The 12,300-nt window shown below is 44.8% G+C and overlaps 1 protein-coding gene and 1 long non-coding RNA gene across 2 annotated transcripts; one reads left to right on the plus strand and one right to left on the minus strand.

Annotated features, from left to right (window-relative positions):
* The first annotated feature begins 39 nt into the window (after positions 1–39).
* On the plus strand, positions 40–1,038 carry LOC109313314 (beta-1 adrenergic receptor-like). The gene has a single exon (XM_019539809.1). It carries the CDS (start codon positions 40–42, stop codon positions 1,036–1,038), a length of 999 nt encoding a protein of 332 aa, XP_019395354.1.
* A 4,349-nt stretch (positions 1,039–5,387) lies between these two features.
* Positions 5,388–12,042, minus strand: LOC109313249. The gene is made up of 2 exons (XR_002102008.1): positions 11,970–12,042; positions 5,388–9,897 (listed from the first exon to the last, which is right to left on the minus strand). It is a non-coding gene; the product is annotated as an uncharacterized LOC109313249 (long non-coding RNA).
* Positions 12,043–12,300: the final 258 nt, after the last annotated feature.

The raw sequence follows: 12,300 nt of genomic DNA on the forward strand, positions 1-12,300 counted from the left end.
GGCCCGCGCCTGCCGGCCGAGGCGTGCAAGCTGGCGCTCATGGTGCTGCTCATCGTGGCCATCACCCTGGGCAACGTGCTGAGCCTGCTGGTCTTCCTGCGCGCCCCGCAGTTCCGGACCTCCCAGGGCTACCTGAAGACCTCCCTCGCCCTGGCCGACCTCACCGTGGGGCTGGTGGTGGTGCCCTACTCCGTGTACAGGGAGGCCAGCGGCCTGGCCGCCAGCCAGGGGCCTGCGGGCGCCTCGGGCTCGGCCCAGTCTCTGCCCTGCTTCATCACCGGTCCCATCTTCGCTGGCTGCACCTTTGTGTCCATCAGCACCATCTTCCTGCTGTCGGTGGAGCGCAGCGTGGCGGTGCTGAAGCCCCTGCACAAGAAGGCGGTGGTCACCAAGCGCCGCACGGTCTGGCTCATCTTGCTCTCGTGGTCCATGAGTTTCTCGCTGGCCGTGGTCCCCCTCTTCTCCAGCCCAGACATCACCCTGCGCTACAGTCCCTGCAGCAAGATGTGCAACTATGCCTTCCCTGAGGCCAGGCTGCCCAGCTCCGGCTGGAACGTCATGCTGCTCTTCCCAGCCTTCGACTTCTCCCTCCTCGGGGGCACCTTTGCCATCAACTTCATCACCTTTGCCGCCATTCGCCACTACGGTAAGGCCCGGAGGCAGCTGGGCAGCGAGGTGCAGGGGGGCAACCGACTCTCCTTCTCAGATATCACTGCTGCCAAGACCATTGGCATCTTGACCTTTGCCTTCTCGGCCTCCTTCAGCCCCATCGCTGTCTTTGTGGTGGGCTCCGTCCTGGGCTACCAGTGGTGCCAGTTCTCCTTCTACGCCTTCTGGATTTTGACCTCCAACAGCTGCTGGAACGTGGCCATCTACAGTGCCTGGGACCCCAAATTTAGGCACGGGGTCAAGGACCTCTTCAGTAAGCGGATGCTGAAAGCTGCCTCCCAGCGCGCCAGCAGTGTTGCAGAGGGGGATTTCTCTTCTCCTGCCTGCGTGGCTGTCCTTAAGGGGATGTTTCGGCCAGAGAATGCTTGATGGGACATTAGGCTTTACCAAGAAGGCTCTAGGTTCCTACCACAGACACTGCAGCCACAAGCATGTGTTGTAATTTGGATTTGTAGTAGCAGCCTGGCTCAGTCCTGCTAGTCAGGGCAGACAAGGAAGTCTTTGGCAGGGACCTGTGTTTTGTCCAGAGCTATCATGATGGGGGATCTGGGAGAAAACTATTTAATTTCTGTTGTCCTATGTGCATGAAGAGGCAAAGACTGTTTCATTATTGCAGTGCTAGGTTTTCTTGCCACACAGACTGTATTTTCTCATGTGCGTGTCTAAAACATAAGCAAGCCCAGGGAAAGAGATTATTTCAGCCTGTTTTTGTCAGCTAAACTTCTAGACTTGAACAGAATGTGTTTCTTTATGATGAATAGCAGGGTGGTTTTATAATGGAACTATTCCCCCCCTTCCATGTAGCTAAGAAATGATGCCACTTACTGTTATTGCCCCGAGGATGCCAGACACTTCAAAAATATGGGGGGGAAAAACAGAATTCTTAGAATTTCTGGGCCAAATGCTCTGCTTTTTCCCCTCAAATGTCCTCCCATTATATTTGTCCATGCAAGTAACTGAGTTTTCAGTTCAAAGGAAATTTAAAAAAATGTTTTTAGGTTGCCCCCAAAGAATTTATTTTTCCAAAATTTTCTGCAAACCAAAGAAGAGAGAAGAAAATTTGTTTCATATTAAGGAAAATATTTTGTTCAACTCAAATATAACACATTTGTATTTCTATAAAACAAAAAAAAAATTGTTTTATGCTTTTAAAACCTCTTAATGTATTTTTAAATAGAATTGAAGTATATTTTGAAATATGGTATCATTCTGGATTGGAAAATCAGAATGTTTGTTTTCAAAAAAGGTTAAAACAAAAATATTTCTGCCCTTTTTTTGGATTTTTTTTCCCAGGGTCAGTTCCCCCCCCCCCCCCACTAGATACAATTGACTCCAATTTTCAAAGTGTTTCAGTCAACCCAAATCTACACTTTTGGTAAAGTTCTGGACAAAAACATGTATCAACTTCCTATCATATAAGCCCAGTGAAATCATAGAAGGGTTTTCATTGAAGTCAGTGAGGCAAGCATGGAATTTACTGACTGCAGAATTTATTATTCAATACGAAGAGGCAAATCTCTGGATACAAGATCAGGTAAGGAAGGGGATCTGCATGTGGTATAGGGGTTACTGCTGCTGACAGAGTAGAAAGTATTTCTGGGGGAAAAATAAGTTTGGAGTATCCCATTCAGTATAAAGCTAAAGAGCTGCTTTTTGAATATCTGGCATTTGACATGCATACACAAAGTTTCTGTGACTTACTCTATGACCATTCTCATTGGTTTGTGATGGCTTTTGGAAGAAACATCTTTAAACTCGCTCAGACAACATGGTTGTATACAAATAAATATAACTAAAGAGCAGCTTGGACTACACCGGCCCTTCTTGGTGAAGGAAGAGAAGAGCTGCATGAATAATGGTCTAGGGACAATTCCTATTGTTGAAAAGAGCACACTAAAGGTATCTTCCACTAATGGAATCCTTATGGACAAAAGAAGATTCTTCTGGGTGTTCCCGAGCCATGTAACATGAGGTGTGTGAACTCTAAAGCAATACATGTACAAACGTCTATTAACTAGTGTCTGGTACCAAGAACAGCTGATGTCTCAGCAAGCTGGGGAGCTAGGTATGGCCCTAACCCTTAAACCAAGTTCCTGTGGGCAGGGTTGTCAAGCATTTGGCATGGTGGCGGTGACTTTGTGGGGAACCTGTCACCTCATAGGGTTGATTTTGCGGGGTTCCGTATGTAATCCATCACTATCCCCTCTGCACCAGCTGTTAGATGGCACGAGTAGACCATTTTGGGACCTCATCCAAAACCCTTTGAAGTAAACAGCAGACTTTCTACTAGATCATTGGAGACCTGGGTTCAATCTCTAGCTCATTTTCACCAAAAATGAGTTTTATTTTATCTTGGCTTTTGTTCGCTCCTCACTGCTAAACCATCTGGAGCAAAGGACACTACACTTAGAAGACATTCTTGCTGGCTAGACAGGGTGAAAGAATCATGGGAGTTGTAATGGCAGAGAAACATTAGTAAGCTTGTGTAGCTAGCTTTAGTTCTGCTTCTAGCAAGTGTTTTCCAACTCACTTCAGTGAGCAGCAGATTTTTCAACAGTTTAGAGGGGAAAAGTGAGAGATTAGTCTACTGCTGGTGACTAGTGTACTGTAGTGGTAAAACTGGAAGTTTTTAGCCTGATGCTGAACCAATCAGCTGACCTCCTAGGAATGCAAAACAGACATGAAAGAATAAATTAAGCCGATGAGTGAGATTGTCAGTTGGTGTCAAAGAGTGGCTCCAGTGAGTTCAATAGAGCTATGCTGCTTTACATCTGTTGAGGATCTCAGCCTACATGATTATCTAGTTCATCAGTTCTCGCTTGTTTTACAGTACAGGAATCCTCCAAAATTCCTTTTCCACTTCCAAAATGTGACAAGTGCAGAGTGATTTTCATTCTGGATGCAAAGATGAAATGCCATGAACAAGAGAGACAGAAATTTAAGTGGCTAATTAACATTTGTATTTGCATTAGCCCTTGCAATAATTCATGATTTGGAACTGAATCATCCCATTCCAGCTAAAAATACCTAGTAGGGAAAAAATATACACTTCTAACTGCGTGTGGGGAAAGTGTTGCATGGTACTGTTACATGGGCAGGACTGATGATGGTGCAGTGGCAACACTAATGCAGGGGGGCTGTCACTGGCTCCTGGCATTTTAAGCTAGTCTAATCATGTGTGAGAAGGGTTAGATGGCACAATAGTTAGACTGGCCATCAATCTGCAGCCGATTGCATTCACAGTATGACCTGAACTATTGGATGTGATCTGTACCCATATCTAGCAAAGGGTGAAAAGGATAAGAAAGAAGTGTAAGATACAACCTCTGCCCACAGAACAATGCATATGTTTGAATTCATGTATTGTTATTGGGAAAGGCCTGCTGGCAAGTGACACCCTGTCTGTTGCACAGTCCAGATCCCCTCCTGGCATGTCCATAGTCCCATTTCATTGGCTACAGCAGTTAAGGTAGGTTTGCAAAGCTGGCTAGGCACATAACTCCTACTGCCTTTTTGTGCCTTTTGAAGATTGCTCCGTCACTGCTGTCACACTGTAGAATCAATGCCAGCCTCTAGCTCTTTATGTGTAATAAGCAAATTACATGATTCTAGGCTGGAGTAGAAAGCTTTCTCCTGCCTATTAGGCCCCCAGTGGAATCTCCCAATTAATATGTCTAGTCTTTTATTTATTCTGACAACCATTTATTTTCACATTCGAATAGCTTATTGTGGAAGTTTATCTTCTAATGGATTCCAACCTCTTCAAGTTAGCTTTTGATGAACATCTGTTCACAATCACAGGCTGAAGGGGAAGCAAATGTGCATATTTTTCTTTGAAAAATATTAAGCCTAACCCTTTTCACTGAGTGAATATATTGCATTCACTTCTATTGCAAACGACACTATGAGTTTCTCTACTTACACTAGTCATTATAAAAGGCTAGTCATTTCTATTACTGGATTCAGTGAAAGCCCATTTGAATATCAAAGTGGCTAGCTATTCCATTAGAAGTATTACACATTGCTAACATGATTTTTAATGGTTAATTATATAGTTTGAATGGGTTTTTTTGGCAGTAGCATGTAATACTGTCAAATTTTGTCATTCCTTTTACAGAATATATGGTCAATGCTGTTGTTGTAAACTTTTGAAATGCAAAATTAGATTCAGTAGCCCTTGAAAATAAAAGTCGGTGAGAATACAGGTTTATCTCTGGATACCTGTGCATGTTTTTCTTTGTTGTGGGCGAATATATTTCTTGTTTTACACTGATAACTGGGTGAGGGGGCAGTGGCAGAAATCATTGTGATCTATGCTCTACTGACACAGAGTCTGATTTATCCTTGCTTTGTGCTTCTTTTCATTATTTACACTAGCACAAAATTGCCACTTTTTATTCATTATAATTTTTACACCATCTTTAAACCAGAGATATCAATGACCCAAAGTGCAGAGCAACAATGAATTGGACCTATGCTATTCAAACTTTACTCTCCTCTCTCTTTACTGGCAGACCCTTATGATACAATAGGCAAAAAAATCCATCAGTGCCACTCTGGATACAAGCTGTGGTGCTCATGTGGTACTCCTTTATGATAAGTGCCTGGCAAAAGTATACCTCATCATGAGAGAACCATTTTAAACTATAATAAAGTGTCTTTGAGTAGCTCTGGTAAGCCATCAGTGCCCCACAATGAAGAAAATGAATTCTTTGTCCTGACACAAAAGATCCATTGGAGAATACTGGACTCTTTAATAACGGAGATCAATTTTACAAAGAGCACAGCCAATACCTTGGCACTTGTGGACAAATGCAATTCAAAAGGCACATTACAAGTGCATTTTCAGAGCACATGATTACTAGCTTACTGTTGAGAGAATATAATATCCAGCTAATTGATTCTTACAGGCATTAAAAAATACCTTAACTTATTGCCTAAGATCAGCGCTCTACATCTGTTACCAATTAACAAAAGATAACAGGGCCCCTACCCCGTACTGAGGGGAAGTCTAGGGCCCACTGACCAGACCAGCCCCTTGAACAGCCTGAATGGGAAAAGGGGACATTAAATAAGATGGTCCCCTGCCCCAGGTGTAAGCTATGATTGGCACACTTGGGGCGGAAGTAGAGGGTCATGTGACCCAGGGAGATGCTCAAAAGCCCAAGGCTTGGTCCAGAAGGGGCAGTCTGGCTGTACAAGCCACAGGAGGCAGAGCTCCAGGGAGAAGCCAATCCATACTGCCTGGTGAAAAGGACTGTCTGCTATAGGAAGACAGAGCTGGCCCTGTGCTGCAAGTGACCTGAGATAAGTACTTTGAACCTTTTTGCATTTGTGCTATTGTGGGGTGAGATTAATTCTGACAGGGGAGCTTGTGTTTAGCAAGCCTTATGTTTGGGAGCAGACACATGTATTTTTGTCTTACATGTCAACCATAGTGGCTGTAAAGGGCAGATTGGAGACCACTGGGCTGCAGGAGAGGCACTTAGCTCAGAGTACTCCTGGGGCCCAGAGCCCTTGGGTGTTGAGTACAGGCAGAAGTCTAGATATGTCCAGAGGCAAGAGTGTGGCATGTCAGAGGACTGCACATCTGACAGCAAAGACTGGGGAGCACTGCTCTTGTGGGCTTGCTTAGGAGCCCTGTGGCCCAGAGCCTGTGAGAGGCTAGAGCCTGAGGACCTGGGGTCCTGGTGCAGTGGGACGCAGCCAGATTAAAAGTGAGCTGAGGCCAGGAAGGGCCTAGGTTCAGCCAAGGACCTACCCCACAACCCACATCCACCTCCTGGGGGTTGTCTCCCTACAAAATCATAACATTGGGTTGTGCCAGACGAGAAGTGTGGGGGGGAAGGACCCAGAGAGTTCAGAAGCAAGGGTGAGGAGGTTGAAGCCAGGCTGGGAACCTTGTCATGCCAGTACTGAACTTCTGGGTAACATATGATGTTGGAGTAATTAATTCATCTCAATTTTGCCAAGCTTTCTCATGGTGAATAATTCCATGCTTCATGGCAAATCCTACTGAAACCTATGGGGTTATTCCAAGAAAGAGGCACTCTTCTGTGAATAGAAAGCCAGAATGTAACCCCTAGACATTAATATTGGAGAATCAAAGAAATGTTACTAGGTAAGTAGTAAAAATGTGTTCTCCAGCACAGGCAGGTAAGGTTCTTTTGGGCAGATGTGATATCTTCTATTAGACCAATTGAGTAGTTCTCCAGTGCAGTCCACTGAAGCTGAATATCTCACTACAATGCTTTGCTGTACTCGGAGGGAGCAATCTGCAATGATCTAGTGCCTTCAGCTCCTTTATGAGGTCCGTAGGAGCCAGGGATATTCACTATGCTACAGGATTAGACCCAAAAGAGGCAAAGAGATATCCAGTCTGCTGTAACAAAGGGATCTTTATACTGAGGTATAAGCCACTGCAGGACAACAGACTGTCTCTGAGCTGGATCTTGTCTCAGTTCAGTCAAAATTCCCATTGACTTATTTGCTTTAAAGTAGCAGATACAAGATTTAGGCTGGTGTCTCATCTCTACTTATTGGTCTAGGATAGATGTGTCAAACTCCCTAGGCACCATGGGAATCATCATGGGCCAGAGCCAGCCTACCTGTGGCAGTAGGGCAAGTGGTGACAGGGAGCTGTGGCGGTCAACAAAGTCATTGCTTGCCCCTCTGCTGAAATGCATCTCCAGTGGGGCTCTGTACATCGGACTGCAGCAGGGACCCACCCTCAAATTCATGGTCCCTCCAGGAGCTGTATGTATCGGATGATACAATTCCATGAACCAGATCCAGTCTACAGGCCATATCTTTGACATCCCTGGCCCAAGAGAATATTTTGGAATATTTCTCAGTTGGTATATTATTATAGTAGAGTCCCCCTAAGATAGAACCATGACTCTGCAGCAGTTACAACCTAAATGGATAAAACAAAAGGTGGGGGAAGGAATTTTAGTTTCTCTCTTTTAAGAGTTTGCATCACAAGCAGGAATGAACCCAAGAGCTCCTGGGTTTACCTCCATTGCTTCAGCCACAGAAATTTTCCTCTTTGCTGGAGCTAGCTTATGCACTCCTGTGCTCAGAAAAGCAGGCCTATGCTAGTATACCTTCTGCACTGCAATTGATACAGAACAGAGTATTTTCAAAGGCCTCACTTATTGTGTGGATCATGTGGTGATGGGGGAGGAGCATTCTTCGTAAAAACCGGAGTACAGCAAAATACAACAGGAGCATGGGGTCATGTTTGTGCCTTTAAAAATAATAGCCCTTCTCTGTGGACTGCTTTATCCCCTAATGAGCAAACAAATATCAAAAGCATTGTGCTTTGGAACCAAAATGGCTTTCTGAGTGTGGTCCTGGCTGCAAGAGCCAGGCTGCATTGCTGCTACCTAGCTGACATTTTCTAAGTGGGATACAGGAAAGAATGTTGCATGGGCTCTGCGAGAAACAACCATAGTTGCCAGAGGATGGAGATGTTTATCTCTTGGAGATCATCTGGATCAACTGACTCTTCCCAGGAGATAGGCCAATAAAGGAGAGCAAAGGAACCATCAGGCACAAGCTGTGTATTTCAGCAAACCCTAGTGACATGATATTATCACTAACTAGCCAGCACCAAGAGCTCCTCATTGCTTGGAGTGTTCAGCTGTTTGGAGTCTAACTTGGAGGAAATATTCATTATAAAAACATTTGTCGGGGGGATTTGGAATGTATTTATTCTGCTGGATTTCACTGCTCTCTCAAATGCTGGATGCAAGATAAGCATTTGTATACAGCTACTGTCATAATAGGCTGTCTGGGTGGGAATCCAAGTCATGTCATCCTCCATAAGGACATAAAACATCCCCTAGCATAGCTGCAGCCCTAGTCCAGACCTTCCAACCTGGCCTTTTCTGCCCCTTAGCCTATCCCAGATCATGCTTACCTTTTTACCAAAATAGCCTGGGAAAGGAGCAAGTCACTCAAATCATTGGGCAGCTCCTGCAAATCCCAAAGGACTTGTGGCAGGCAGTCCTCTACACAGCACAGCTTAACTCACAGACAGCCACATTCTGCACCAGCTGCAGTTTTTGACTAATTTGGAAGTGCAACCTTGTGTTGGGAACAAACTCCAGGAACTGACCCAGTGACTGAGAAAGATGTCAATCCTGAATACTTTATGGCAAAGCCCCACACCCAATAGGAATAAAACTTAAACCTCTTTGTTAATGCAGAGACTAGGGGCACATAATAGTTGCTAAAGCAATTAGGAGTTGGGGATCCCAAAATACCCATTGGTAATGAACCTTAAAATCAAGTGGCACACATTCCTCTTAAGCCAGGTCATGCTTCAAAGCAATCCCTTAACAATCATGTTGGGGAGTGAGGTATAAGTGTGATAAATGTATGGAAGGGTTTATATGACGTGGTTCTTGAGATAACAATGGACCCAGGAGGTCCCTTTCAGATCCATGTTCCTGACTCATCAGGAGATACACTGGTTTGTATACTTGTTCACAGGAATCCTAGCAGGCCTTGGAGCCAGCCCTTGAAGAGTTGTGATGTTACAAACAGCACCTACCCATGTTAGTCCTAAACCAAGGCAATGGAAGTGACTACCGTGCATCATCTACTGTGTGATGCTCAAACTTGTCTCAGTCTTGTTGTCAATAGCACGGATGGAATCCGTTTTGAAAGCCCCCCCCTTAAGCCGTATGGAACTTGAATTATTTTTACGATTGCTGATGTGCTTAAAAACAAACAACAACAACAACAACAGCTGGAGAGGCATCTATCCCCAGTTAGAGGTTGTGCTTGAATTACAGCTTGTAGTACATTGTAGGGAAAACTTTCATGTCCAGAGAAAGTTCTTCCTGCTATTGCAAAGTCTCCAGAAGTCCTTTGTTTGGTTACTGCCCTCAGCAGACTTTGCCTCAGTTGCTCATTTGGTCATAAGATTATTCGAATACAAGGATATTGCAGATAGGCCCAGGGATCTCATGTGTACTTTCAGCAGAACCTTCTAGAGACTTGAGTGTGGCTCTGTTTCTGGGGTTGGCCCCATTCTGCTGGCTGGAATGCAGCTGACTGCCAGCAGGAGACTTGGGTTTCAGTTCCAGTCCAGGATTTGGCTGTCTTAAATGCACCATCTTCCAGGATTCAATAGCAAGAGGACATTTCCTGGTTGATTTAGGGGTTACACTGAGATTTCTTGAAGAGAAGTCCTGGCTAGAGCATGCACTAATGATCCTGTGCAAAAAAAAAAAAAAAAAAAAAAAAATCACCCTAGATTATGGGAAGTAGAAGAAGACCCCGAGTGATTTGTGATGAAACTTATTGCATGGAAGGATGATATTTGGCTTCATCTAAGCCTTGATAATCATCTAACATGTTAAGGCCATTGGTGTTGTCTGACAGGAGGATCGATTGTTACTATCCTGCTGCTCATAATGAGTTCAGTGAGCCTTGAGAGAACACAAAACCTTTTCAAGCTGCAGAGACCCAGACACCTCTCAGTGCATGTCCCAAGAGACCTAAGTGTTAGAGCAGAAGACTCTTGAGTTCTACTGCTGTGCTCTCTAGGCCTGATTCTCACTTATTCCTGATTTGCATCTGAGTAAGTCAAGTTACACAGACTAGGTGAGAATTCTTTTAAGTAACACTAAAGAAAAGAGCATTAGTGGGAATTGCATATGAACCAGGCAGACCAATGTGACTTACTCATCGTATTTTCCACATTGTTTTTGTCTTTCCTCTTTATTCAAAGCACAGCACGATACATGCAATTAATTGGTGGAATACACACACTGCCTCATGCAATTTGGCTGAGGAAAGCTGCTACTCAAGCATATCTTTATTAGTAGCTGTTACAGTCAGTGCCCCTTTTCCTTTTTTTAAAACACTTTGGATCTCAGGGAAGATTTCTCAGAAGAAATTTTTTCCAAGTGCCAGGCAGTCAAAGAGGAGCCATGTCCTACTGTCCAGCCTACTCAATGTTTGAATAATCCAAGGAAGGTTATCTGGAGCTGAGACCTTCCACTCTTTTGAATTCAAGCTTACTCAGACCCTGTGGCTTTCTTTAAACCCCACTCCCTGCACATTCCCAACCTTGACCTTCTCTCAGTCCCCATGTGATGTGCGAGTTCCTCCTCTGTCACCACGGCCAGATGCACCACTCTTTTTACATTTCTCCATGAATTTACAAGAAGTTGCATCACAGAGCTGGTCTCCTTCAACTTCCCACACCACACACGGCACTCAGTTTCTATTTGTCCTAGCATGCTGGCTGCCAGTCTTCTACATCTTCCATAACCCTCTGGAATATTTATTCTTAATCTTTCAGCCTCATTAAATCTGTACTTATTTTTCAACTGCATGAAAAAACCTTTCCCCTCCCTGGCAAATTTTGAAACGGTGAAATTGAAACAAAATGAAAGGCCTTGAAATAGCCTTGAAACGAAACGAGGGCAGTCGCAATGTTTTGAAGCTGGACTTGCTTGCAGCTAAAGAGAAACTAAGGAGAGAGGGGGGGAAGGACTGCTCTGACATTGACTGGTAGCTGGCCAGTGACTGGGATCCTTCCTGAGGTCCCTTCCAATCCCAGTGCTCTGGGGGAGGGATGGAAAAACAGCATTATGCATTATTTGAAATGAACTTCCTCTGTGCCTTCACACTTACATTACACAGAGTGACACACGTTTTGCTCTGTGCAGTTTACTAGAAATCCCCATACGTACCTCCTTGGAACTTGGCAGACTTCATGGCCTCGGAAGGGGCTACTACCCATGCAAGCTTCATCTGAATCGGGCAAGAAATGACAAAGTTATAGGCTGTTTTGTGCTTCCCCATTACAGCCTATGGGAGAAACGGCAAAACAGTTTTGATTAAGTAAAACAGAACAGTGGTTTCAAAACCAAACGAAACTCGAAATGAAGCACTGTCCTGGTGAAATGGAAGTCTAAATGAAACGGTGCTGTTTTGCACAGCCCTAAAGATTAGAAGTCATGAGAGCAGGCCTTATGAGCAGAGGCTGAGGCATGGGACTCTTCAGCCTGGAGAAGCGAAGGCTCGGCGGGGGACTTGGTGGCAGCCTTTAAGTATATAAAGGGTGTGTATCAGGAACTGGGAGAACGTCTGTTCACCAGGGCACCCCAAGGGAAGACGAGGTCTAACAGTCACAAACTGCTGGAAGACCATTTCAGGCTGGACAAAAGGAAAAACTTCTTTACCATCTGAGTCTTCAGAGTCTGGAATAGACTCCATCCCCACCCCCAAGTGGTGCAAGCACCTACTCTGGGTATGAGAAATGCCTCAATGCTCACCTTACTGGGGTCAGATGAGCTCACTTTACTGGGGTCACGTGGAGCACTGCTGGGCAGCTGCAGGTGGGAGGGAGGGGAGAGAAGGGATGTTAAATATCATTTTAAAGAAATTATCCATTTAATGTCCTCTCATTATATTGGTTAAACAGTTAACTGATAACACTGCAGCTTGGACACAGCTTCTGCTGGGAACCACTCCCAGGGCCCTTTGAGGTGGGGGCAGCAAGCCCAGGTAGGCAACACCGCCCATGTGGAAGGCCCACCCAGGGAGAGAGGGAGCACCTGTGAAAGAGCAGCTAATGACTTAACTGAAGAGTCATTACGCTACCTG

This window comes from Crocodylus porosus, unplaced genomic scaffold (genome assembly GCF_001723895.1).
Source record: "Crocodylus porosus isolate Cpor-Errol unplaced genomic scaffold, CroPor_comp1, whole genome shotgun sequence".
NCBI classification, from domain to species: domain Eukaryota; kingdom Metazoa; phylum Chordata; order Crocodylia; family Crocodylidae; genus Crocodylus; species Crocodylus porosus.

Excerpts from the sequence above, each read along its gene's own strand:
- LOC109313314 (XM_019539809.1), top strand. The coding sequence starts at position 40 with ATGGTGCTGCTCATCGTGGCCATCACCCTGGGCAACGTGCTGAGCCTG.